Here is a 27084-nt window from a genome sequence, read left to right on the forward strand (position 1 = left end):
TTAACTGCTTAGTAACCTTCCAGCATCTTGACCCGGCTATAATGTGACCCTTAGTGACTAAATGCCAACTGAGGCCCACAATGACCACCTGAAGAAAAAAACTTCCCAAAGCCTTTCCAATGATCAAAAGCTAAAAGCAGTCAGGCAGTGGTGGTGCACACCTTTAATCCCATCACTTGAGAGATAAAGGCAACCTGAGTTAGAGGCTAGCCCAGTGAGTTCCAGGCCAGCCAGGGATACACAGAGAAACCCTGTCTCGAAAACCCAAAAACCAAACAAAACAACAACAAAAAGGGAAATTTCGTTTGGTCAGCTTTATTCAACCAGAATTCTTGCAACAACAAAAAGGCTAGAGAACATTTAGCAAAAAGTGTGGCACAATTCCAACACCCTTAGGCAGACAGCCTTGCTGTAACATTCTCATGGACTGAAGGATGTTTTTGCATCACTTCTGAGAATGCTACTTTCTATAAGGCCAGGGTACCTGAGAATTAACCACATGCTCAAGACATGTTTGTGGTTCTCTTTTTTTCCTGAGACTGTCCACAGCCCATTATTTGCTTCTCATAAGTCTCTCACAGGAGGGCAGGGCATCTTGCCTTTAATAGTATCTAGCACAGGAAAGTGCTAAATAAACATCAACCGAATGAATAAATAAATAAATCTCATATAACCCAAAGTTCTGTTCAGGGAAGGAAAAAACAAACAACAACAACAACAACAACAACAACAAAAAAAACCCTCACAAAATCAAAGACAACATGAAAAACAAGAAAGATAGCCAATACTCCCCAACAACTGGGGTTAACAATAAAACCAAATCAAACAAACATTGCCTCCCTCTACTTCAACTGCCATATTCAATAACTGATGTTTGCTTGAGACTGAAAATACTTGACTGATTTCAACTGAAATTTAACATAAAAATTGTACTCTGGCTAGGAATGGTGGTTCACACGTTTAGTCCCAGCACTCAGGAGGCAGAGGCAGGTGGATCTCTGTGAGTTTGAGGCCATCCAGGACATACAACGCTATACAAAGAAACCCTGTTTTGAAAAACCAAAAAATGAAAATGTACTCTGGAAGACTCACAAACAAAAGCCCCGTTACTGTACCAAATTGCACAGGAGCCTAGTGCTGTCTGCTTCAACAAGGAGGAGACGTTCCTGAATATACCAGGTGAGTGTCCAGGGTCCCATACAGTGAGTGCAGCACATTGAGGACCTTCTCCTGAATGGTGTCAACTTGTTCAGGAGGACAGTAATCATCCAGACTTGACCTGCAGCCAAGAGAAAGAGAGGAAGGGTTTGTGAGTGTGATCACGTCATTAGTGTATTAGTGTGGAGGGAGGGACAGCCTGTGTGTGCTGGTGTGACTGAAGACATTCGGGTGCCTGAGACCTGGCAAATGTTTACCTACCTTAGGTGCTTGACAAGGCCTATTCTTTTTCTAAAGAACATTGCAAGTTTCCAGCCAAATCTTTTTTTTTTTTTTTAATTTATTTTTATTTTATGTGCACTGGTGTTTTGCCTACATGTACGTCTGTGTGAGGGTGTCAGATCTTGGAGTTATAGTTTTGAGCTGCCATATGGGTGCTGGGAATTGAACCTGGGTCCTCTGGAAGAGCAGTCATTGCTCCCAACCTCTGAGCCATCTCTCCAGTCCCACAAGACTTGTTCTTGATCATTATTTTAAAAAAGCTTTCCAATAGGACAGATACAATTACCAATTTTCTGTACTTTTGTTCTGAGATAGGATGTTGCTATGTGGACCTGGATGGGCTTGAACTGGTTATGTAGACCTGGTTGGTCTCATGTTTTCTGTGACCTTTCTGCCTTTGACTTTCAAGTGTGTATGACAAGCATGTGCTACCATGGATGAACATGCCATACGTGCATGGCATGCATTTTCCCCACAGAGCCATCTACCCAGTTCATGTCCTACATGCTCTTCAAACCTCACAAGCCCCATACAGGTGACAAAGTGTTGTTTTAGGTTAAGAGAAAAATTTTTCCTTAAAATTTTATGTGTTTGTGTTGTATGCTCACACCCTTGTGTGTGAGCATCCACAGAATCTAGAATAGGGCATTGGATGCCCTAGAATTGGAGTTGTGGTTGTGAGCTACCTGCTGTTGGGTGCTGGGAACAGAACTCAGGTCCTCTGCAAGAGCAGCAAATGCTCTTAACTGCCTAGCCATCTCTTCTGAGTGTGTGTGGGGGCAGGGTTGGGGTTTTAAAACACACAGCTTTAGGAAAGCTCTGTTCTTTCACCTTTACTAGCACCTAGATGCTGCCTGCATGCTGGGAGACGTCATTCTGTAAATATGTTTCTCTTATTGGTTAATGACTAAAGCACTATTGGCAAATAGGAAGTCAAGATAGGTGGGACTAAGAGACAAGGATGATTCTGGGAGATGTAGCAGAGAGGAATCAAGATTTTGGGACTTGAGGAAAAGGTCTGGGTCCTCTCTCCAGTAAGGTAAGATCATGTGGAAACACTTAGATTAATGGAAATGGGTTAATATTTAAGACAGGACTAGCCAATAAGAAATGCTAATAATAGGTCAACAGCTTTATATCTAATACAGTGTCTCTGTGTGTTATTTGGGGCTGACGCTGCTTTGGGAGCAGGCTGGTGGGAAACACCTGCACTACTCCTGAGGAGACCTACTCTCCATCTTCAAGGCTGGCAGTACTGCCCCTTGCACACCTGATCTCCTCTTCTGATTCTGCTATATCAGACTCCTCTTACTAGAGTCTTGTGACCACACTGGTTCCATTCATGTAATTGAGGATAACTCACTTCAAAATCCTTGCACTCATCACACTGCAAAGTCCTCACTGCTGTGCAGAGGCAATAAACACATTGACAGGGTTCAGAGTGTGGGACTCGAATATCTGAGATGGACTGTTATATTCAGCCAATCACACTTACCTTGCAATTGTTACAAGAGTAGGCTTTGGAAGATTTTTCAGTAAACAATATACAGACTGAATAAGACACTCAATTTCTTCTTCTGTACTGACATGATGAGGGAGTTCTGAATAATCGCAGGTTAGCCCAGCCTGATGAACCTGAAAATAAATTAGAAAAGACACCCTGAGCTGGGTATATAGCTCAGTGGTAGAGTATATTCCTACTAGGCATATGCATTGGTTTCAAGGCCCAATACTGAAAACAAAGACTCGAAATGATACTTGAAGACTTTATTGATTTTACAAGATTCTTAAGAGAGTGGGCAGTGAGGAGATAGGTAGATTTTTAAAGCTCAGTGAGCCAAGCTGAACTCAGGAGGCGAAAAATAAAGGTAGACGGGGGCAGTGAGACAGCTCAGCATGTAAAAGTGCTTGCCACAGAAAGCCTGGACCTTAGGTCAATCTCAGGAACCAATGTAAAAGCAGGAGAGAACCAATTCTATGGAGTCTGACCTCTGAGAACGAGACAGAGAGAGAGAGAGCAATCAAGTAATGCTTCAGGCATACTTACCTGAACACACATTTGATTATGTCAATATTTTCAAGCCCTGAGTATCATGCACCCATCATTCCTTTTCATGTTATGTGTATAGGTGTTTCGCCTGCAGGCAGGTAAGTATGCGTACTACATGTGTGCAGTGCCCACAGAGGGCAAAGGAGGACATCAGATCATCTGGATCATGTGGGTGCTGGCAACTGAACCTGGGTTTTCTGAAAGAGTAGCTGTGCTGTTAACTGCTGAGTCATCTCTCCAACCCCAACATGTGTTTTTGATAACACCATTTTCAGAAAATAAGCCTCGGCTCAGCAAGCATTAACCATGATATTATTTATTTTGTAAGTGAAGATTAAGTCAGTAAACACTAGCTAGAATAAAGTGGTACGACAGCATTCTACAACCAAAGAAAACAGTAAAACACCTTTTACCGATGAGGGCAGATTCAGACAGAAGAGCTGGGATCTTAGCTGTGGCATCTGAAAAATCTGACAGATGCACTTGCTATATGGCCAAGACTGCCTTTGAAGGAAGCATGTAGTCCAGGCTAGCCTGGAGCTTGTTAATGGAGCCTCCACTCCCAGAGAATGGGGAGTATAGTGAAGTCCTTCCTGCTTCACTTAACTTTTAAAATTTTAAGTTTTCACAAATACTGGGTCAAAAAGGAAAATCTATGCTGTAAGGACTATAAGGGGATGGAGTCAGAGTGAGAATGCTGTAAGGACTATAAGGGGATGGAGTCACAATGCTGTAAGGACTGTAAGGGGATGGAGTCACAATGCTGTAAGGACTATAAGGGGATGGAGTCACAATGCTGTAAGGACTGTAAGGGGATGGAGTCACAATGCTGTAAGGACTGTAAGGGGATGGAGTCAGAGTGAGAATGCTGTAAGGACTATAAGGGGATGGAGTCACAATGCTGTAAGGACTGTAAGGGGATGGAGTCACAATGCTGTAAGGACTGTAAGGGGATGGAGTCAGAGTGAGAATACTGTAAGGACTATAAGGGGATGGGTCACAATGCTGTAAGGACTGTAAGTTTTTGTCTCACCACTAAGGTCTGACAAGTGGCAAAGAACTAACATTTAAAATGTACCAGATTGTTTTCTTCTTTCTCTTTTGTTATTTATGATCAGGTAAGTTTTCAGAGGAAGGAAAAGAACCTAAGAACTAACGGTCAGGTGCGGTGGCATACCCCTTTATTCCTAGCACTTATCACAGGAAGTTTGAGACTAGCCTGGTCTACATAGCAAGTTCCAGGTCAGCCAGGGCCACACAGTGAAACCTTCTCTGAAAATAGAAAGAAAATCAATAAATAGATGAAATTATAAATTATAGACTAAATTATGAATTATGGATGGTGAGGTGAGATTAGACTATTGACAAGCACAATAAAATATTTACCATTTCATAGTCTGGTACTTCCATCCGTGTTTTCAAACTCTGTACAAGCGGAACTAGTGATTCCATTCTGGAAAAAAGTCAGCCCAGTTGTTAAACAGCAGAATAACCTTGACTAGCAATAGCAACAAATGGCATACTAGATACAAGTCGTCATCCCCTCCCATCCTCCCCAACCCCCAAGATAAGGTTTCTCTTTGTAATAGGTCTGGCTGTCTTGGAAGTAGCTCTGTAGACCAGGCTGGCCTTAAACTCAGAGATCCGTCTGCCTCTGCCTCCCAAGCAGATTAAAAGCACACGCCATCACTGCCTGGCTAAGTTGTTTGTTGTTTTTTTAAATCATGGATTGGGGTTATGAGTTGTGATGGATAGTTTTATGTCAATTTGATACAAGCTAAAGTCATCTGAGAGAAGGGAAACTCAATAGAGAAAATACCTCCATAAGATCAGGCTGTAGGCAAGCCTGTAGAGAATTTTCTTAATTAGTGATCAATGGGGGAAGCCCAGCCCATTATACATGGTTCCATCCCTGGGCTGGTAGTCCTAGGTTCTTTAAGAAATCAGGTCAGTCATAAGGAACAAGCAAGTAAGCAGCACTCTTCCATGGCCTCTGCATCACCTCCTGCCTCCAGGTTCCTACCCTGTTTGAGTTCCTGCCCTGACTTCCTTTGATGATGAACTGGGATGGGATGTGAAGCATTAGCCAAATAAACCTTTCCTCCCTAACTTGCTGTGGTCATGTTTCATCACAGCAATAGCAACCTTAACTATGACACGAGTACATAGCTCAGTGCTTGCCTAGCTAGTATGTACAAGGGTCTGGGTTGAACCCACATTCCTATATTAAAGTATTAATGATTGAAAAAATAGAGCTCCACCATGGGTACATGCTTCAAGTGGGTTGGGAGATGAAAGATAAAGTTGTTCAATACCATTTTCTTTAAATTAATTTGAAACAGGGTCTCACTATGTAGCCCTGGCTAGCCTGGAACTCAAGGAAGTCATCTTGCCTCAACCTCTTGAGTGCTAGGATTAAAGATATTCACCACCTCACTTGGCCAACTTTTAAACAAAATTTATTAATATTACTGTTACTTTAGAAAAGTAACTTTATTTCATAAAGCACAGGTTAGTTTGCGACTCTGCATGCAGCTGATGACCTTCAACTCCTGATCTTCCTGCTCTACCTCAAATCCTTTGACAGAGCACATAAAAAATACTCAATAAAGACAGTGGTCAACACTGGGTGTCTTTAGTTAATTTTTTGAGATAGGATCTTTCTCATCATCAGTTAGGCTGCTTGGTCAGTGAGCTACAGTGATACTTTACTCCCGAGCCTGGGTTTTTAAATAGATGCTCAGGACCTGAACTCAGGTCCTCATGGCAATGTGGCAGGCACTTTACTGAGTAAGCCATCTCCCTAACCCTTGATTCTAACTGATCTGTTCATCCAACAGGCTTGGAAATGTAGCTAGAATGGACAACTCATGATTTGGGGGGGGGAAAACAAAAAAAAGGTAAGGGGATCTTACCCAGGGTTTGAAGCCCATCTCTGTACGGTTTCTTCACCATCACCATCACACAAATCAGCAAAAATTGCTTCTAAATCTTCTAATTGATGAGTTCGAGTATCAACAATATCTACCAAATCTTCCTTTGAAAACATTGGAAAACTGAGATTATAGTTACTTCAAAAACCAGGTAAAACAACTTATGAAAATATCAGTTAGCTTGGTTAAAAATATTTTCTCTGTACTGAAGCATTCACTAAAAATTATACATATCTGGCAGGGGTGACACACACCTTTAACCCCAGCACTCAGGAGGCAGGGGCAGGTGGATCTCTGTTAGTTCAAGGCCAGCCTGGTCTACAAAGCTACACAGAGAAACCATGTCTTGAAATAAAATAAGATACACGTATGTGTGAATATCTACTATATGCACACAAAGAATCTGGATAGTGTTACATGAACTCTTTCCTGCCAGTCACCTGGGTCCCACCTTTGAAATAAAATAAGATACACGTATGTGTGAATATCTACTATATGCACACAAAGAATCTGGATAGTGTTACATGAACTCTTTCCTGCCAGTCACCTGGGTCCCACCTCCACTTCAACCCCCAAATAACGCATGAGACACTATAGTAATTATAACGGTGTTGGCTGTTGACTAGGGCTTCTTATTGGCTAGCTCTGTATTAATTATTAACTCATCTCTATCAATCTAAGTATTTCCACGTGGTCTTATCTTACAGGAGAGAGGGTCCAGTCTGGATCTCTTACTCCTCTTGAGTCCTACTCCTCTGCCTACATTTCCCAGAATCCTCATTTTCTAGTCCCACCTATCTTACTTCCCTATTGGTTAATAGTGCTTTATTCATCAACCAATAAGACAAACATATACAGAAGACATCCCCATCAGAGAACATTTAAATAAGCTATAAAATACTATCAGAGCCAAGCAAGGTGGTTAACACTTACAATCCTAGCACTCAGGAGGCTGAAACTGAGACTGGCTAGAACTACACAAACTCTCAAACCACCTAAAAACGAAAGTATTCAGTGGTAGATAAAGTGCAGAGTTTACCTCGGTAAGGTTACTGTCAGGTTTTTTAAACTGGTAAAGCTCCTGTAGAATTTTGTACTCATCCTATAAGACAAAACAAAAACCCCAAGGTTAGGAGTTTCCAACAATATGTCTCTGATACCCAGAGAATATTTGAGATAATATCCAAAGGTCTGTCTGGGAGAATAAGGCACACTGTATACTTTAGATTTCCAAAGCAGATCTAATTTTTCAGGAAAAGTTCGTCCAGTTGGGCAGAACACAGTATAAAAATTAGCTAATAGGTTAATGGATCATAAAAGTATTTCTAACACTATACCATTATATAAATGGATATATACCAAGATCTTAAAAGACTTTAGTTGTTTATGGGAGTAGTATGGAACCAGACTGTGCTTCACTGATGGTGACAGATACCCCATGGGTACCATGCAGCTACATCCCTAGCAACAGAGAGACCTCTGGGATACAGAGGCAATGCTGACTTGCAGAATGACAACACAGAACCTGAGTTAAGAGAAAGATGCCTCATGCGACTAGATCTTAAAGTTAAACCAAAGAAGCAAGTTTCTTAAAAACATAACTAGACAGCTTCATCTCCAAGTGGCTGCATAGGGAAGAGCTAGAAGGGTTTACAACAACACTGGGGCCTGTGATCAGTGCTTCACTGACTACAACAATACTAGGAGCTGGGGCTCACTCATTGTTTGAGTACTTACTTTGCAGCCCTGAGGATTGAACCCACAACCCTGAGCAAGCTAGGGAAGTGCTCTACTATTAAGGAACACTCTTAGCAGGTTGTGGATGGCTGCTTACACTGCAAGTCAGAAAGGCAAGTACCTTTCCTAGGATGTCATAGCAATAGAATACAATAGATGCAACAAATTGGAATAACCTATTATCATTCTTTTTTCAGAAACAAGGATTTATATAGCCCAGGCTGGACTTTAACTCATGATCTCCTGTATCTACTTCCCAAGTATGTGCCACTAAGCTTTGCATTGTTATCTTTGTTTATATTAAAATATAGCTGGGCCAGTGAGGTGACTCAGAGGATACAGTTGCCTGTCACCAAGCCTGATGAATCTGAAACTGACCTTGGAAAGTTGTCCTATGACTTCCACAAGTGTGTTGTGGCATGAGCCCCCCCCCCCATAAAAATAAATTCATGTAGTGAACAATAAAAATATAGCTAGTAAACTATAAAGATTAGATATCTTTACCTGGGATGTTTAGAAGCAGAAGTTCTATCAAATTCCAGGAGTTTTTCGGATTTTGGAATATCTGGGGACTTTATGGGTGCACTTCATCATGGTATGTACAAAGTTTTGGATTTTGGAGTATTTTAGATTTTGGAATTTCTAATTTGGAATGATAAGCTTGTATATAATCATGCAATTTTCAAGGTTTATGCTTCTAAAATACCACATTTACCTGAGTGAACATTTCTTTGAAGGGATTTTTGACAGAAAAAAAATCCAAGTCAATATCTAAAACAAAAGCATCTCCATCCTTCAGCATTTCCAGAATCTCTGCAGTGCTGGCTGTGCTTGGGCATTGCGGCTCCTGGCAAGCGTGGTCACTTCTTGGCGTCACTGCTTCCCCTTGCGGTCCTTCTGAAGAAGGGTTCCCATTAGCAATGGCAGAGCCCTCTCTACTGCCCAGTGCCAGCTTGGGCTTCTTTGCAGAGGACACATTGTCACTGTCATTTTGATTGTTACAGAGTTTGTAAGGTTCTATCATGATCACATCCAACTGTAATGGTTTTTGGTTCTCTAGCTGGTCTGCAGGTACAAACAGACCGTCACTTAGGAAGTAATAATCGGTACTGGTAACCCTGGGTCAAAGGAAAAAAATGCTTTAAGGAATGAGCGTATTAGCTGACACTGCAGAAATAAGACACCTGTGACAAAAATAAGGGACACTGACACTTGTACTTATTTTCCTCACATTCTGAGCTGGCACACCACTGCCCAAAGTAAAGACTACGTATCTTTTAGTAGTCTACTTTGCAGGTAGATGCGGCCACCTCAGAAGTTCTGGCCAGTGACTGCGACAGGAAAACGGGTGTATGGAGCACTGCTTCCCCATCCTGGCTGACCAGTCCTGAGCATGGAGGTGGAAAGTTACAATGGTTGTTGCATCTGTGAGGACTCCAGAGATCTTGCAAAATGAAGACAGAAGGAGCTAAGGGCGGTGACTCATGTCTGTAATCTCAGAGCTTGGGAAGGTAAGCCAGGGCTGGTGCAAGTATGGAACCAGACTGTGCTACAAAGTGGGACCTGGTCCGTGCGTGCGCGCGCGCACACACACACACACACACACACACACACACACACACACACACACACACACACGGTATGTGTGTGGTGAACTCTAACTTTAGAAAGAAATTGTTACTCAAATATGAAAACAAAAGGCTGGAGAGAGATCAGATAAGTTAAGAGTACTTGCTGCCCTTCCAGGACCAAAGCTCATTTCCTAGCACCTATAAGAGACAGCTCACAACACCTGCAACCTAGCTCCAAGGCAGCTATCCCCCTTTCTAGCCTCCTTTGGCAAATGCAGACATACATACACATACAAATCTTCAAACATGTAAATAAAAACTCTGATGGGAGAGGTCATTCGGTAAATATGTTCTTATTGGTTAATGAATAAAGCACTGTTGTTCAATAGGGAAGCAAGATAGGTGGGACTAGGAGAGGTGGAGGATTCTGGGAAACGTAAGAAAGCCTGGATATGATCTGGCATTCTCAGTAAGATAAGAATATATATAAAAATACATATATTAGTAATTATGGGTTAATAATTAAGACAGAGCTAGCCTATAAGATTCTCTAAACATTGGCCAACAGCTTTATAACTAAGAGTGTCTCTGTGTGTTATTTGGGGCTGAGACGGCAGTGGGACCAGGCTTGTGGGAAAGTGCTCGTAACAAAATTCTAAGGAAAATTTGTAAGAAATAATTTCTCTGAACACATAAGTTCTTCCTGACACATTTTGTAGTTTCATTTGAAAATATAATAATCACAGTATTTTTAACATGAAAGCAATTTCAAAAGATCCACATTTAAAATTCAGTTTATGAGTTCTAGATTTCTGTTTTAAATATTTAGTTTCTCTCTCTTTCTCCCCCCCCCCCCCGTGTGTGTGTGTGTGTGTGTGTGTGTGTGTGTGTGTGTGTGTATGTGTGTATGGAAGTGTGTAGGTACCATGGAGGTCAGAAGGGAGTACTGGCTCCCACGGAGCTGGAGACACATGTGTTTGTGAGCTTCTTGGCCTGGGTGCTGAGATCCCAACTGCAGTCATTTGATAAAGCAGTAAGTGCTCTTATCTGTTGAACATCTCTCCAGCCCTGATCCCATCCCCCCACCCCCTTTCCTTTTAAAAGAAACTGAATGTGACTAAGGTGCTTATTGTAGCATGCAACTCTAGGGTTCAAGTGATCTTGCCTCAGCCTTTCAAGAATTCTGGGAAAACAGAATACTGGGACAACAGATTTCTGATTCTAAAAAATATCAGTATGTCGTCAGCTTTTTGATTATATTATGCCTTGGACAGTACTTAGAACACTAAGTTCAAATACATGATTCAGAGGCATACTGTGTTGTTTTTCATTAAATTCAGTAGCTGCCCCTTAAGCAACTGCTGTCCTAATAGGCAACTGCAACTCCAAGGTTTGGCTGCAGTGGCCATAGCCAGGTGGGAATTGTACTCCGTCAGGCACTGGTTCTATTTCTGCTGCTAAAGGGAACTTTTTCTAGATCTCTATCCCTTTATAGAACCCAGGATTCAAAGGCTGAGGTGAAATCCTGGTTGCTCAGAGAGGCTGAGTAGCAAGCTGCTAACCTTCTCTCTTACCTTGCATCTTCCCACAAAACCGGTGTCCTTCTGCTCTGGCCCCACTTAAGAGCTCTAGCTACACCTGGGTCCTCCCCACCACTTCCTGTCTGCTAGTTGCTGACTAAACCTCCTGACCCAAGGTTAAGTTTATTTAATCAAACAACTGTACCACATCTTAAATTACTACTCCACAACTACTCTCCTAAACAAAAATTATACATACATTTATCCACGACTTGCCCACACTTAATATATATAGCCTTAAAATTACTTGAGACAGGGTCTCACATATCTAGATTGGCCCTGAACTACTAATTCTCCTGTTTCCACCACCACCCCCCCCCCCCGCAAGTACTGATATTATGGGCGTATAATGCCCATAATGTGTTGAGGATTGAGTCAGGGCTTCAAGCTCCCACCCCAGCCAGCCCTTATAGCTATAAATTAAAAAAGGATAGTTTTCAAAATGCATCAATGACATAAAAATCAACATCCTGATGAAGACAAAGACTGTAAATTTCTAGTCAGTTTGCGGTACGCCTGCCAATGTGTGTCTGCTGAAGCTCCCTTTAGTCTTTTGCTTGTCTGAAGCTCACTAATAAGCTGTGCCTGGGAGCCATACAGATCTCCACGGCTCTGCCTCCTCAGCACTGGCATCAGATGTGCTGCCATGCCTGGCTTTTTCATACAGGCTCTGGGATCAAACCCAGGTCCTCATGCTTATAATGCAAAGTACTTTACTAACTCAGCTATCTCGGAAGCCTCGTATTCTTCCTAATTAGCAAATTTTACTTTGCGTCTATTTCTGCAAATAGATAAACTCAGATTCATGTCTACATGCAATTGGCTGTTCATACATTTTTACTTGCTGGACTAACTAAATCATGAAGTAAGCACAATGTTCCCAAAACTGTAATTATATAATGAGTTTCCAAAAATATCTGTGATATTCTGTGTCAGAATAAGGCCCTGTCTCAGAAAATCAAAATCATGCCCCATGGTGTGGTAGTGAACCCCTTTAATCCCAGCACTTGGAAAGTACATTTCTGTGAGTTCAAGGGCAGCCTGGTCTCCACAGAGAGTTCTAGGCTACCCAAGGCAACATAAACTGAGAACTGTCTGAAAATAAAACAGAAAACCTCTCTCACATATATATATCCATATCAAGTGGGCACAGTGGTTCACATCTTTAACCCCAGCATTTGGGAGGTCAGAGAAGGGCTGTTCTGAGGCTGTCAAATAATAGTAACAACAAAAAACTGTCACGCCTATACAAAATGATTTGATTTTTACAGGTTCTATTAGGTTCACTCAACATAATGAACTCACTTTTTTTTTTATATAGACTGGTATTATATACAATATTTATTATATGTTGAGTTCTAATTACTTTTCAAAAATTACATAGTAAATACGATTTTCATAAATCAAGATGACATTACTCATATAAATGAAAAAAACATATAATCATCAAAACGGACACAGAATTAGAGGGCACATTTTCCATTATCACTTAGGGCCTAGAAAGTTATGTGCACTGATTAAAAAGTTCTTCCTGTCCCAAGAGAATTTAGAACGAGACTGCTACTTTTAAAGACATTGTAGTAATATAAAATAGAGGATATATTGGTTAAATGCCACATACAAAAACTCCGACACACATATAGCTCAAATTGGAGGGCATAATAATTTAACTTAGACTAAATACTGAAAGTCATAACAATAAATTTAAAACTCTAAATTTAAACAAAAACTGTTTGTTTGTGACAGGGTCTCATGTAGCCTCAACTGGTCTCAAACTCAGTAATGTGTCTGAGGATAACCTTGAACCCTAGACCTTCCTGCCTCTACATACAGAGGGCTGGGATTACAGGTGGATGCCACAACTCCCCAGCAAATTTTATTTTTTTTTCAGCACTGGGAATTGAACTTAGGACTATAGGTGTGTTGGGCAAGTACTCTCCTACTGAGCTACACTTCCTGCCTTTATTTTGCATCTTGAAACAGGGTCTTGCACTTAAGTTCAGGCTGACTTCAAAATTTCAGTATCCTCCCACCTCAGCCTCTCAAGGGCTGTGATACAGATATACTACTCACCTTGCCTGTCTCATTTCTAAAAGTTAAACTCAACACACTATAGTTGCAACAGAAGGGGCTGGGGAAAAACACACCAGTGGTTGTACAAATCTATAAGGAACTATAAAGACTTGGTGAAGTTAGCATGGAATCCAAATTCCAGAGAATGTCATAAAACAAAACAATTTAACTAGCAACAAATATAAAGAGTACATGAAGGAGATCAAGAGAATTAAAAATCTGTTTCTGGTGATTCAAGAACTTCTTGGAGCCTCTGGGACTTAATGTGACTCTGTGTGGAGGCATTTAGGAAGTTATTCAAGAACTCCAAATATAATAACAGGCATTCAGTTCCTTTTCTACTTACCCAAAATGAGGAAATTACCTGATGGTGGTGGTAGATATGTCTTTGCCCACTAAAAAGTGGTGTTTGCCCTCTCTGATTTGCTGAGCCCATGTGGGATGAAGCCATATTATATGAGAAAAATGGCCAGCATAAACCGCAGGCATAATCCAATTTTCAATACTCAATTCTCTGGTAAAAACAGAAACATTAAAATTATTAATGAATGATTTTTTCCCAAAAATTTTAAGACAGCATATGGCCCCTGACGAGGTCCTGAGGTTGAAATTGTTTATATTGAAATACTGTTTTCCTGTCATTGAACAAGCATTAAGCATGATGGTGGATTGGTATCCTAAGCACCATGCAAGGTGGATTAGCAGTCACCCCTGCCCCAATGCTAGTTTGGCTGAAGAGTATTCCTGGTTTTATTAATTCTTGCTTTAGATATTTTAAAACTTTCTGTGTAGCAAAAAGAGGAGTACAGCAGAACTTCTTTTCTAGACTGGGAAGAAAAGTGCCGGGGACTGAAATGTGAACTGAATTGTCTTTTTCTTTGAAAGATCAGTTAACTGTGGTTATTTAGACATGAGGCTGGATTGCTGGATTTTGCATTCCAGCTAAGCTTTCAGAAGCTTGTGGAGTTTTGGTGGAGGGTCAAAGAATATCACAACCTCACTTATTCATAACACGATCTCATTTTCCAATCACATCTACGACAGCATGAACTTTCATCAGATACTTCAACCAAAACAACATCAGCAACAGAATGAATGAAGCAGAGAACCCAGGTGTTATTTACAGGGGCAAAAGTCAAACCTTAAAAAGTTTAAATTATCCCACCTGATAATTTCAAAAATCTATTTTATTTTACAAAAATAACTTGTTCATGCAGACATAATGATTGATATCTTACAACGAGCATCTGATGGAATGTGAATTATCCACTTCTATCCCAATTTTTTTTTTTAAGATTTATTTTACTTTTAATTACTTGTGCATGCAGAATGTGCACCCCAGTGAAGATGCTTGCAGAGGCCAGAAAATGGTGCTGGGTCTTTCATTGCAGTTACAAAGTGGTTGTGAGCCACTCAGTGTAGGTGCTGGGAACCACACTTGTATCCTCTGCCCAGCATCTCTGCAGCCCCATCTCTATGATTTTAGAAAATGGGAAGGCAACAGGATTTGTGACCTGAAAATAAAATTACTGAGGAAGGACACGGTCAGAGGAAGGATACTCAAGCTGAAGATGTATCATTGCATGATTATGAGACTGTTTTCAGAGACGTCACAATTTCTTGTACCCCACTACCTGGCTTTAAAAGAGGAGAGGAAGGAGAACATATTCAGATTACTTGGCAAGTCTCTTCTAGCACTCCAAATTCTAAATTAGATGCTATCAAATACTGGTTTGGCTTTTTTAAATAATTATTTTTGCAAAGTTTTATTGGAACAACCTCTTGCTGTTTGTTTACACAACATCCATGATTGCTTTCATAGTTCAAAGGCAGGGACAAATAGTTATATATGGATGCAATGGCAGGAAACCTAAATACCACTTGAACGCACGCCCACGCATGCACATACACACACACCACACACAGACCAACACAAAGACACACACACACAAATACGCTCTTAGTTTCTTTTATAGTTGCTATGATAAAATACTTCCATAAAAGTAACAGGTTTTTGACAAGGAGGTCAAGGTAGTAAGTTTGAAGCAGCTGGTCATATCACAGCCATAACCAGGAACCAGATATGAATTAAAGGTGTTGTTCACTTCCCTCTCCCCACTGACACAGATCAGGACCCAGTCAGGGATAGCGCTACTTACAGTGGGTGGGTTTTCCTGCCTTTACTAACTCAATCAAGGCTAGCCCTGTTGCCTACTCCTCAGATAATTCTAGATTCTGCCAAGTTGACCATTAACACTTCACCACAAAGAGGCTTCAATGTATCACTGGCTGCTTCCAAACTGTAATTCTCCAGCCTCAGTGCTCTCAGTGATCACTGGCATCAGCCACCATGCCTGTTCCCTATTTTGCCTCTTTTAGTTTATAAAAACTTGTTCTAAACAAATTAAAAAGGCAAATAAGCAAAAAAAAAAAAAAAAAAAAAAACCACCAAACACGAGTGCGGCAAAATCTATTGTTTCGTCACCTGCTACATCTTATATTTATTCAAACAACATAAAATAAGATGAAAAAAAAAATAGTGTTACCCAAAGAGTGCTTCCTTATCAAACACGGTGTCTGCTGGCATATTTACAGGAATAAGGAGGTCTGGATGTGAGTCAAAATGTAAAAAGCTTATATTACTGGCAGGAAGATGCTTCGAACCTATGGCCCGGTATATGAAAGGCAGAACCTGTAACAGAGACACAGACACACTGAGAATTTCACATTGTCAAGGGCAGACAAAAAAAAAAAAAAAAAAAGAATTTCACAACTCGAAGTACATCAATTTGTTAAAAAGTGAAAAAAATATGAGATGGCTCTGATGAGAATCTCCATCTTTATCACCCAACTGCCCAGAACTACTACTTCAGCACTAACTGAAGGTTTTAGAACATTTTAGGATGGTGGAGCTGGGCTGGATGATGGCTTATTTTCTCCTCTTACAGGTTCACTACTAAATTTGAAAGCACAGACAAACCCAAGGTTGACTTTCTTTTCCTCCTTTTTCTTTTTCCATCAGTAAGTCCCCTTTCTCCACTTTTTTCCTGGGGATTGGGAGGGACTGAACCGAAGGTCTGCGGCAAACACTGTCCCACTGAGTTTCATCTTGACCCAAGCCTCCTACACCCATGGACCTCACTGGTCGTCTACCAAAAGTCCACGTACGGCATCCACGTTACCACAGCACTGCCATAAAACGTTAACAAACGCTGAAGACCTATATAGGATCTACGACTACTGTCCCCATGTCTCAGCCGAGGGTCCGGTTTTTTGGCCAACCCTCTCATTGGCAGGAGGCAGGCGTCAGATACTGGTCTGCAGGCTGCCGGGGTTCGAATCCCTCCTGCCAGGGCTGGGGGCGTCTGCTGCCCGCTCACCTCCTGGTGATCCTCCACCACCCACACCGGGAGCCTGGGGTAGCGCCTGAGGCGCGTGTGGTCGCCTCCAGTGTCACTCATGTCTCCGCGCGACTCAGGCCGCGGTGACCCCGAGGAACCCGGAGAGGAGCCTGGCATCTCCAAGACGCGCGCCCCACGGCCCTTCCGCGGCGGAAACGCGCTCTCACCCGGTTGCGCTTCCGGATTGGAGGACGTCAAGGTGGAGGGGCGGGCGTGAGAACTATAGGCAGTGTCGATTGGTCTACATGCTCGTCACTCCCGCTGGCCCGCCAATCACGGCGCCAAAGGTGCTGCGCTGCGCTCCGGGGAGTTTTCCCTCCCTAGGCTCAGCTTTTTCAGGTTTGCTTTTTAATTCCCGGTGTTTCCTGTTCCGGAGGCGCAGGCGGCGCCTCTGCCGCGGAGGCTGTTGTAAGTACCCAGGCTTGGCTCCGGCGGCCACCCGGGGACTCTCCGTAGGTAAACGGGGGCGCTTGGCGGGTGTTTGGAGAGTGGGTGTCGAGGGTCGGGATTTCAGTGGAGCCCGGGGCTGAGCGAAATGATCCCGGGAGTCGGGTCTGGCAGTTTCGGTGTAGATCTGCCGCCGAGGGCGAAAGAGCGACCTTAGGAACAGATCCCGCAGATATGCAGAAGCGGGATGGGTGCCTTTCATCTGTTTGTGGAGCTCAAGCCACGGTCCAGGCCCGGGGCCGGAGGAGAGGCGAGTCCCGGAGTCCGGTGCTTACCTCGCAGGCTGGCGGGAGATGCAAACAAGTGAACGAGCAATTGAGCATCCGCCAGGAGGAGGCCGGGCTGCAGGGCTCAGCCTTGGTAAAGTGCGGGGTCTCGGTGACTTGTAGTCAGACCCTGAAACTCCGTGTGTCGATTGATGATCCTGGACTAGAAAACTGTTCAGAATACCTTCCCTCGGTTTCCTTGCTTTCAAGTGGCAGCCCAGGAATAGGCATGTTCATTTACATTGAACTCACTGACTTTAATGAAAGTTTGCATCCACCATACAGTAGTTCAGTATTTTTATTTTTTTTTAAGCTTTTCTAACTGTAGAAACATCCGGGATGGTCTGGTAATTTCAATTTTACGCTGTCCAGAGGTGTTAATTACTCTGACTATTGCCCACTTCAAGGTTCAGATTATTCCTTTTTGTTATGTTGGACTCTTTACACCTTTATTTTCTTGTGTTTATCAAGTTGAATTTTTCTCTTTGTAATGTTGGGGATATTTATTATTATTTAAACATTTGTATATGGGTTTTCAGATACTTGAGTGCTGTAGGTTTGTGAGCCATATTGGTCTATAGAGCTTGGGGCAGTGCCACACGTGTATTGGGTCAGTAAATGATGCATGAATCAGTGAAAATACCTGCCTCCCACGTGGTTTCACTAATGCAAATTTGTGGGAGAAGCAGAGGGAAAATTCAAACTTAGTGACTCAGAAACATGCACAACGAGGAGAGTAAAACCTGCCTGCCATTTATTGTGTGTAGAAGCTGTGAAGGATGCAGAAGTGACTGAATGAAGCCATGCTTTCAAGGATCTAGTAACATTGAAGTTCAGCATGGGTACCCGTGACTGTTACATGAGGCAGTTTCTGGTAAGTTCTATAAAAGAAGTGAGTAGTTTGTAGACTAGGGTGAAAGCTACACAGAGAAACTCTGTCTTGAAAAACAACAACAAAACAAAACAAAACAAAAAAAAACCAACAACAAAAAGAAAGTATAGATTAAGCAGTAGCAATCTAGAAGAGATGAGATTATATTCCTTTAGGAAATTAAGAATGCTTCACAAATGAGGTTCAGTTTGGTGGATGAATAGGAATTCATTGGACAAATTAGGGAAGTTTCATGGTAGTGCTGGGTATGGTAACTGTTGGGGCTGAGGAGGGCTTTGTGGAGAAGGAAATAGGGTGATGAGCCTGGGAGAGGTTGGGTTCAGATGCCGAGCATGGAATTTGTACTCAGTGCTTTTGGTTGTGAGAAGCCTGAGATGGAATAGTAGCTCTTTGGCTCCCAAGTTTAATCACAAGAGTATTGGGATGAGAAGTCATCATTAATCATATTATTTGGTAACTATGTTTGTTAAACAGTAATTGATAGAGCTCAGTTATTTGTAATTTTTTTTTAACCTTGTCAGTTTGAGAATAAAGACAAGCATCTTTTAAAAATCTCTTTTTTATGTATGTGTATTTATGTGTTCGTATATATATATATATATATGTATACATACACATATGTGTATATATATGTATTAGTCAGGTTTCTTTATAGTTAAAGAATTTCTACATGTATAGAAAGGGGATTTATTATAATGACTTAGAGACTGTGGTCCAGCTACCCCAATAATGGCTGGCTAGGACTGGAAAAGTTCAAGAATCCAGTAGTTGCTCAGCTGGTCTTCATTGTATGCTGGAGTCCTGAAGAAGTGGGCTCTAATGCTAGTGAAGGAATGGACTTGCCAACAAGACGAGAGCAAGCAGGCAAACAGCAAACTTCTTCAGTGTCTTTATGTAGGCTTCCAGCAGAAGGTGTGGTCCAGATTAGAACTAGATTACAGATCGTATTAAAGGTGTGTCTTTCTTGTTCAAACTTCTGCTTTCAAAGTAGATCTTCTCACTTCAAATTAAGAAAATCCCTAACAGATGTGCACCCTGTATAGTTAGTTGACAACCAAGAAATAGCCATTACAAGTGTGCTTACATCAGTGGTTGTCAACCCGTGGGTTGAGACCCCTTTGGGTCAACGACATAATTTTATGGTTGACGGTCACTACAATGTGAGGAGCTGTATTAAAGGGTTACTGCGTTATGAAGGTTGAGATGCCCTGGTCTACGTATTTGTATGTATGCATGTGTGCAGGTGCCTCTAGAGGCCAGAAGAGGGCACTGTATCTCCTGGCAATTGCGAGCCACCCAATGTGGGTGTTGGGAACTGAACTCTGCAAGAGCAGCAAGTGCACTTAGAAAGATGTTTCCACATTAAAGCTTTTTACATTTAGTATTTGTATGTTTTTAAAAGCATTTTGCCAAAGTACAGTTTGTGTTTACAGTGTCTGTGAGGGATGGAGGACGTCTTTCCTTCAGTCTTGTACTGAACCAGAGGTGGGAGGTAGCTGTGCTTTTGGTCAATTTAGCAGTAGTTAGTTTTGAGTTAGTACAAGTAACGACTACAACTTACAGCTTGCTTGGTAACTTGAAGATAGTTCAGTATTTTCCTGATTTTGTTAATAGGCTAAGCATTTTTGAGGGTTTAAAATTATTGTTAAGATAATTGTAAACAAAATTCCTCCTTTATAGCGTTGGCAGTTGTGAAAATGTGTTTAACTATTTTATTCTTTCTGTCTTGTAGAAGTTATGTTCTGAGTGGAAGATGTAGCCTAGCCTATGTAGATGATACATCACCATGCAAGGGAATACATGGTAAGTGGATATGCTGGGAATGGCACTTTAGGGAGACGAAAGGAGAGAGAGTAAGTAGTGGGCCAGAGGGTGGGAAAGTTCAGGTACAGGGAAGGGCGGGAGCTGTTCATTCTTTTACCTATGGTCATTATATATTACAGGTTTGTGTACAGGGCTAAGAACTAGACCAGGAGAGTTAGTGAAACTCTCCCTTGATTGGGCTTGCAGCTCTTGACTGCAAGTAGGCATTGGTGGTAGAATTATATAATTAAGTGGTAGACTAGTGCTTGTAGGACCTGCTAAGAAGTAGCACAAGAGTATTTTGAGAGTGGGAAATCCAAGGAAGGTGTATTAGTCAGGGTTCCCTAGAGTTAAAGAATTAATCGAATGAATCTATAGAAAGGGGTTTATTAGGATGACTTACAGACCAATGTCCAGCTAATCCAATAGCGGCTGGCTGTGAATGGAAAGTTCAGGAATTCTGTAGTTGCTCAGTCTGTGAGGCTGGGTATCTCAGCTGCAGTACATGCTGGAATGGAAAAGAGGTAGGCTGTCATGCCAGTGCAGGACTGGGCAAGCAGGCAAAGAGCAAATAAGGCAATTCTTATAAGAGAAAGCATGCCATTGGGAGCTTGCTTATGGTTTCAGAGGGTTAGTCCATGATAGTCATGGCAGGAACCATGGTGGCAGAGAGGCAGGCTGAACCACAGGCAGGCAAGGAGAGAGAGACAGAGACTGGGCCTGGTGTGGGCTTTTGAAACCTCAAAGCCCACCCCCAGTGACACTGTTTTTTTTAACAAGGCCACACCTCCTAATCCTTCCCAATCAGTTCCACTAACTGGGGCCAAGCATTCAAATATATGAGCTTGGGGGGGGGGGCACGACATTTTCATTCAAACCATCACACTTAAGACTTACTTTAATAATGTCCATGACTTTTTTTAAACCTGGTTACTTCCTTGCAGCCCTTTCTCCCATGTATCACCACATAGAAATATAAGGCTTTTGAGGAAACAAAAAATGCTTAGTCTATAGTAGCATGTTTGAACATTAAGAAGCAGAGAAAGTGCAAAGTTGAGGCAGGACTGGTGGCCAAGGCAGGTATTTTATATTGAGTACACTGGGCATTCATTCAAGTGCTGGTGGCGAAGGTGTGGTGGTAGGGAAAGATGGGAAATGGCGGATGGGGAGTGGTGGTTCCCCCAGGTTTCAGAGATGGGGCTCCAGGTGCTTATAGTAACATAAGCTTTGCTAGGAACAGGAAATTGGGATGGGGTTGGATGCAGATGAGCTTGGTAAGTTGTTACAGCATTTGTTCCGAACCCTCAGAGCCCACCTCCTGTGACTCACATACTCATGGAAGACCGCATCTCCAATAGTGCCACCCCCTATCCATCTGTGGGGGCCGCTTTCATTCAAACCACCACAGGGCTCATTGGGATAGTCTCGTATTTGGGAAACCCTGTTTACATAGTGATGTGTGTGTATCAACATAGTTACATACAGAGGCCATAGGATGACCTTGGGTTTCATTTTTTTCCTCAGGTGCCACCCACTTTTTTTTTTGAGTCAGGCTCTCTCACTGTATGACTGGCCAGGGAGCCTTAGGAATCCACCTGTCTCTGCCTTCCCAGCTGTGGGATTACAAGCACATCCACCATGTTTGCCTTTTTCATGTATACTAGGGCTCAAACTTGGGTCTTCGTGTTCACCCTGTCCTGTGACTTAACTTTATGTTTTGTTTTGGGACAGGGTTTTTCTGTGTATCCCTGGCTGTCCTGGAATTCACTCTGTAGACCAGGCTGGCCTTGAACTCAGAGATCCCTGCCTCTGCAGAGTGCTGGAGTTAAAGGTGTGTGCCATCACCACCTGCTGCCATGGAGGGTTTTTTTTTTTTTTTTTTTTTTTTTTTTTAAGATTACTTTAAAATTCCAGCATGTGTGTGTGTGCTTGCGTGTGTGTGTGTGTGTGTGTGTGTGTGTGTGTGTGTGTGTGTAGAGGTTATAGGACAACTTGCAGGAGTCACTTCTCTTTCCACAGTGTGGATCTTGGTGAGACTCATGTTTTGATTTCTCTTTCCTTTTTTTCTAAAAAGTCATAGAATGTCGTTCCACCCAGGAAGAGGGTGTCCCCGAGGACGAGGAGGACATGGAGCCAGACCCTCAGCACCATCTTTCAGGCCTCAAAATCTGAGACTTCTTCATCCGCAGCAGCCTCCTGTGCAATATCAATATGAACCTCCAAGTGCCCCTTCTAGCACGTTCTCGAACTCTCAAGCCCCCAATTTTATGCCTCCACGACCAGACTTTGTACCTTACCCTCCACCCATGCCACCGTCATCGCAAGGCCCTGTCCCACCCTGCCCAGTTAGACCCCCTTACCCCAACCATCAGATGAGACACCCTTTCCCCGTTCCTCCCTGTTTTCCGCCCATGCCCCCTCCAATGCCTTGCCCTAATAACCCACCAGCTTCTGGAGCACCTCCTGGACAAGGCACTTTCCCCTTCATGGTACCCCCGCCTTCCATGCCCCACCCTCCACCCCCTCCTGTCATGCCCCAGCAGGTTAATTATCAGTACCCTCCTGGCTACTCCCACAGTTTCCCACCTCCCAATTTCAACAGTTTTCAGAATAACTCCAGTTCCTTCCCACCCAGTGCTAATAATAGCAGTAGTCCTCATTTTAGACATCTCCCTCCATACTCACTCCCAAAGGCTCAGAGTGAGAGAAGGTCCCCAGAAAGGCTTAAGCATTATGATGACCACCGGCACCGAGATCACAGTCATGGGCGTGGTGAGAGGCATCGATCCCTGGAGCGCCGGGAGCGAGGCCGCAGCCCTGAAAGGAGAAGACCCGATAGCCGCTACCGGTCAGAGTATGACCGGGGGAGGTCGCCATCTCGCCACCGTAGCTACGAAAGGAGCAGGTAGACCCACAAGTAGAGTTGAGTAAAGACAGACATGGCCAATTTGCATGGGTCTGTAGACAAATAGACTCTTGTGAACTTTTTTTTTTTCTTTTGAGAGAGAGTTTCTTTATGTAGCCATGGCTGTCCTAGAACTTGTTCAGTAGACCAAGCTGGCCTCAAACTCACTGAGATCTGCCTGTTATTTTGCCTTCCCAGTGCTGGGAGTAAATACATGTGTCACTGCTGCCACCACTACCTGGCAGGTACTCTATGATTTGTTAAAAAAAAAAAAAAAAAAAAAAAAAAAGATTTATACTTTTTAGAAGAGAGACTGAGAAGTCAATAAATTGTAAAGAAAAACAGGCTGTAAGTTGGGTTGTGGTGGTACACTCCTTTAATCCCAAAAGTTGGGAGGCAAAGGCATGTCAATCTCTGTGTTTGAGACTAGACTGACTAGTCTACAAAGCAAGTTCTAGGACAGCCAGAGCTACATAGAGATTCCCTGTCTCAACACACAAACACACACACACACACACACACACACACACACACACACACACACAGTTTTTGAAAGGCATTCTAAAATTTCTTGTTCTAATCTTGACTATATGAGTTTTAGTCTACATTAAGTAAATAGAGTTTTCTAGAAATCAGTAGGTTAAGGTAGCCTAGGATGCTTTTACTGTAGGGTTAGCTCATTAAGTCTTGAAAAGATTTGGGTAGACTTCTGTTTAGCACTTAGTGTGAGCGATGACTTCTGAAACTGCCTGTGTAGACTGTGCTCATCCCTTTAATTAACCGGGGAGGCATAGGTAGGAAGAACCCCTAGGATTTCCTTAGGCGTGGGCTATTTCTTTAGAGGAAGCTCAGTGAGGAGAGTGAGTCTTTGCTGAAAACAGCTCTGTGTGTTATTTCTTCTAAGAGAGCGGGAGCGAGAGAGACACAGGCACCGGGAAAACCGTAGGTCACCATCTCCAGAAAGGTCCTACAAAAAAGAATATAAGAGATCTGGGAGGTAAGTACCTGTAGGATTATCTCTTACAATTCACATTTCTGTATATGCAACTGTCTGCCAAGTCTATTCAGCTCTGGCCAGGGTGGCCTGGAAAATAAGAAACCCAGCACTACCAGCACTAATACTGTTGGTGTTTGAGGCAAGTCTTCATAAGTGTCCCCAAATTAGAAAGGTGTGTGTGTGTGTGTGTGTGTGTGTGTGTGTATTTATGTTTATTTCATCCATCCACAGTGCTCTAAAACTGTGAACTATAAGGCTAGATTAAAAACCCTTAACATTTATTCATTATTATGTTCTTAAATTTACTTGTCTCAGAGAAAAGAGCCAAGTGTTCACTTATACCCCCTTTAGCAAGTGGACACCATGATTGTGATTGCTATATTTAAAGCATCAATTCTGTGTTAAAAAAGCACATCTGTCTTAGATCATGGGCAGACTTGGAGTCTGACAGATTGGAGGTTGATCAGTAGTTCCCTGGGCTTTGTTATTTGTGAAGTTTTCCAACCTTTCTAAGCCATTAATTTTACATAAAATAAGAGTAGTTATATTTTCATTATTGACTGGTGAAGTGTTTGATATACATTAAACACTTAGAGCCAATCCTAAAATAAGTCCCAAATGAATGGTTACTGTATAAAATTATGTGAGCACTTGATTTTAGAAGTAGCTAGTGTTTTAGTTACACTTTTCTGTTGCTGAGAAGAGACCCATGACCATGGAAGCACTTACAAAGCAAAACTTAAGTTGAGATGGTGGTTTCCAGTTCAGAGGTTCAGTCCATTATCATCATGCATGTCAGGGAGCATGCAGGCAAATATGGTGTACATGTGTCTTGACCAGGAATTCAGTTCAATTACTGTGTTGGTACTCTGAGCATAGGAAACCTCCAAGCCCACCCCTACAATGACACACTTCTTCCAGCAAGGCCATACCCACTCCAACAAAGCCACACCTCCTAATAATGCCACTCTCTGAGATTATAGAACCAATTACATTTCAAACTACCACAGGTAGCAATTAGAAAAGCAGAAAACATTATTTAAGAAGCTGAGTGTGGTGGCTCACAATTGTTCCAACATTTGGGAATGTGACACAGGATGATCACTTGAGTTTGAGGAAGCCAGCACTGGAAGATGTAGTATAGAGGAATTTACTGATGCCAGGACTGTAGGGGAAGCGAGAAGAGCATGTGTAAAGGACTTAGTGGTGTAGAGAAGTGCTCTGAGATTCTGAGACAGTCAGCTGGGGATGTCAGGAGATGAGCTGTTATTAGACAGCTGTAGTACTCTACAGGAGGGAGTGATCCTGATGGGCTAGATCAGTGCTTCTCAATCTGGGTTGTGACCTCTTTTGCCAAACCTCTGTCTCCAAAAGTATTTACAATTCATCAGTAGCAAATTGCAGTTATGAAATAACAATGAAAATAATTTTATGGTTGGGGTCACCACAGCACAGGGAACTGTGTTAAAGGGTCGAAGCATTGGGAAGGTTGAGGACCACTGACCTAGATCATGGCAGTGACAGTGAGGATCAGATATGTTGGAGCAGGGGGCAAATAGCCAGTCATCACTCTGAGATCTGGTGCTCTTTATTGTGAGTGGCAGAGACATAAAGAAAGATAAGAAAATGAGGTCAATGTGGGGCAATAACATTATGATCAGAATGTTCACAAAAGAAGTGGTCATATCATTGATACTAGTTGTGGACTTGCTTGAGCAGCTCAGATGCCAAAAGAGTTGAAATGTACCAGAAATTATGGCCCCTGTGCAAGGATGACATGTAAATTCCTGAAGCACTCCATAGTTTTATTTGTTTTTTTGTCACAGGATAAATTTTTTTTTTTTGTAAAAAATTTATTTTTTTCTTATTTTACATATCGATCCCAGTTCACTTCATAGTTTTATAATAGAGGGTAGGAGGTAGAATATTCAGAATGCATTACATACTAGTATGCAGTTATCAGATAAAATTTAGTTAGTAAAAAATTGTGAGGTAATTTACTTTTTTATTAGAATGACAAAGATTTTAAAGGGACTATTTTGATGAGGTGTGGAAATAGGAACTTGCATGTGTTTTTGATGGTAGTTTAAAATGGTTCTAGGTATATGGAGATAGGACTAAAAAACAGCACACACACTTTGGTAATTGATCTGACAGATGTGCAAAGAAAATGTAGGGGTGTTCACAGCTGGGGAAATGTTTACCTACATGACTAGTGTTAGATTTGTTCAATTATGGTATCTACATAAGAGATTAAAAATGAGTGATTGTTCACCCTGTAATCCCAGCACTTTTGAGTGAAAGCAGAAAGATCTCGAAGCTATTCTCAGCTAACCAGTAAGTTTGAGGCCAGCCTGGGCTACACAAGATCCAGCCTCCAAAGAATAAAGAACAAAAGCAGAACAGAACCGTGGTTCTTTATGGTTCAAATATACATGTGTTAAAATCAAACACATTCCTGATTAGGCCTGTTTAAAGACATTCGTGGCATATGGTTGTTATCTATGAGTGTTTAGGTAGTTTTTGTTATGTGTTCATGTGTTATCTTTTTTTGCTTTTTATTTTTATCTTTTATTTTTTGTTATTGAGACAGGGTCTTACCATGTCACTCTGTCCAACTCAAAATTGGCAGCAATCTTCCTCTGCTTCCTGAGTGCTGGGATTATAGGCATATACCAATAAACCCAGTTTATGCTTTCTTTTTCTACAGTGAACCCACATTTTGTGTGTTTGTGTGTGTGTGTGTGTGCGTGCTCATGCATGCATTCGTGTGCACTTGTGTGTGAGCATGCCTGTGTGGGTGCGTGTGGTGTGTGTGTGCATGCATGTATGTGTGCACTTGTGTGTATGTGTGTGGTGTGAGTGTGCATGTAGAAGTCAGAAGACAGTGTTTGGATGTGGGTTCTTTCCTTTCATCCTGTGGTATCTGGGGATTAATTACACTTGTTAGGCAGTAAGCACCTTTACTTGTTAAGCCATCTCATGCACC

The 27084-nt window shown here is 42.1% G+C and overlaps 2 protein-coding genes across 4 annotated transcripts in view; one reads left to right on the top strand and one right to left on the bottom strand.

Annotated features, from left to right (window-relative positions):
* Positions 1-326: 326 nt before the first annotated feature.
* CUNH5orf22 (chromosome unknown C5orf22 homolog) lies at positions 327-16932 on the bottom strand. Its single transcript, XM_051182573.1, has 9 exons — positions 16765-16932; positions 15931-16076; positions 13749-13898; positions 8876-9278; positions 7463-7525; positions 6406-6527; positions 4877-4943; positions 2936-3075; positions 327-1279 (listed from the first exon to the last, which is right to left on the bottom strand). The coding sequence occupies exons 1-9, from the start codon at positions 16900-16902 to the stop codon at positions 1147-1149; spliced, it is 1362 nt and encodes a 453-aa protein (XP_051038530.1). The 5' UTR covers positions 16903-16932; the 3' UTR covers positions 327-1146.
* Positions 16933-17199: 267 nt separating this feature from the next.
* Drosha (drosha ribonuclease III) overlaps positions 17200-27084 on the top strand; it is a 103315-nt gene continuing 93430 nt past the window's right edge. For 2 of the 3 annotated variants that reach the window (XM_051182576.1, XM_051182574.1), the window contains exons 1-5: positions 17200-17241; positions 18266-18372; positions 20123-20193; positions 22268-23098; positions 24003-24095. In XM_051182576.1, the coding sequence (XP_051038533.1) occupies positions 20177-20193; positions 22268-23098; positions 24003-24095 (941 nt within the window). In that variant the 5' untranslated portion in view covers positions 17200-17241; positions 18266-18372; positions 20123-20176. The remainder of the gene's footprint in view (positions 17242-18265; positions 18373-20122; positions 20194-22267; positions 23099-24002; positions 24096-27084) is intronic. The other variant, XM_051182575.1, reaches the window with a different exon arrangement.

This window comes from Phodopus roborovskii, unplaced genomic scaffold (genome assembly GCF_943737965.1).
Source record: "Phodopus roborovskii unplaced genomic scaffold, PHOROB, whole genome shotgun sequence".
NCBI classification, from domain to species: Eukaryota; Metazoa; Chordata; class Mammalia; order Rodentia; family Cricetidae; genus Phodopus; species Phodopus roborovskii.

What these genes read in the sequence shown, in the direction of transcription:
- CUNH5orf22 (XM_051182573.1), bottom strand. Translation starts at nt 16,902, where the DNA reads ATGCCAGGCTCCTCTCCGGGTTCCTCGGGGTCACCGCGGCCTGAGTCG. An exon ending in ATATCTACCACCACCATCAG is followed by an intron (nt 9,279 to 13,748) that starts GTAATTTCCTCA and finishes CCTTTGACCCAG; the next exon opens with GGTTACCAGTACCGATTATT. An exon ending in AAGTACCAGACTATGAAATG is followed by an intron (nt 3,076 to 4,876) that starts GTAAATATTTTA and finishes ATTTATTTTCAG; the next exon opens with GTTCATCAGGCTGGGCTAAC.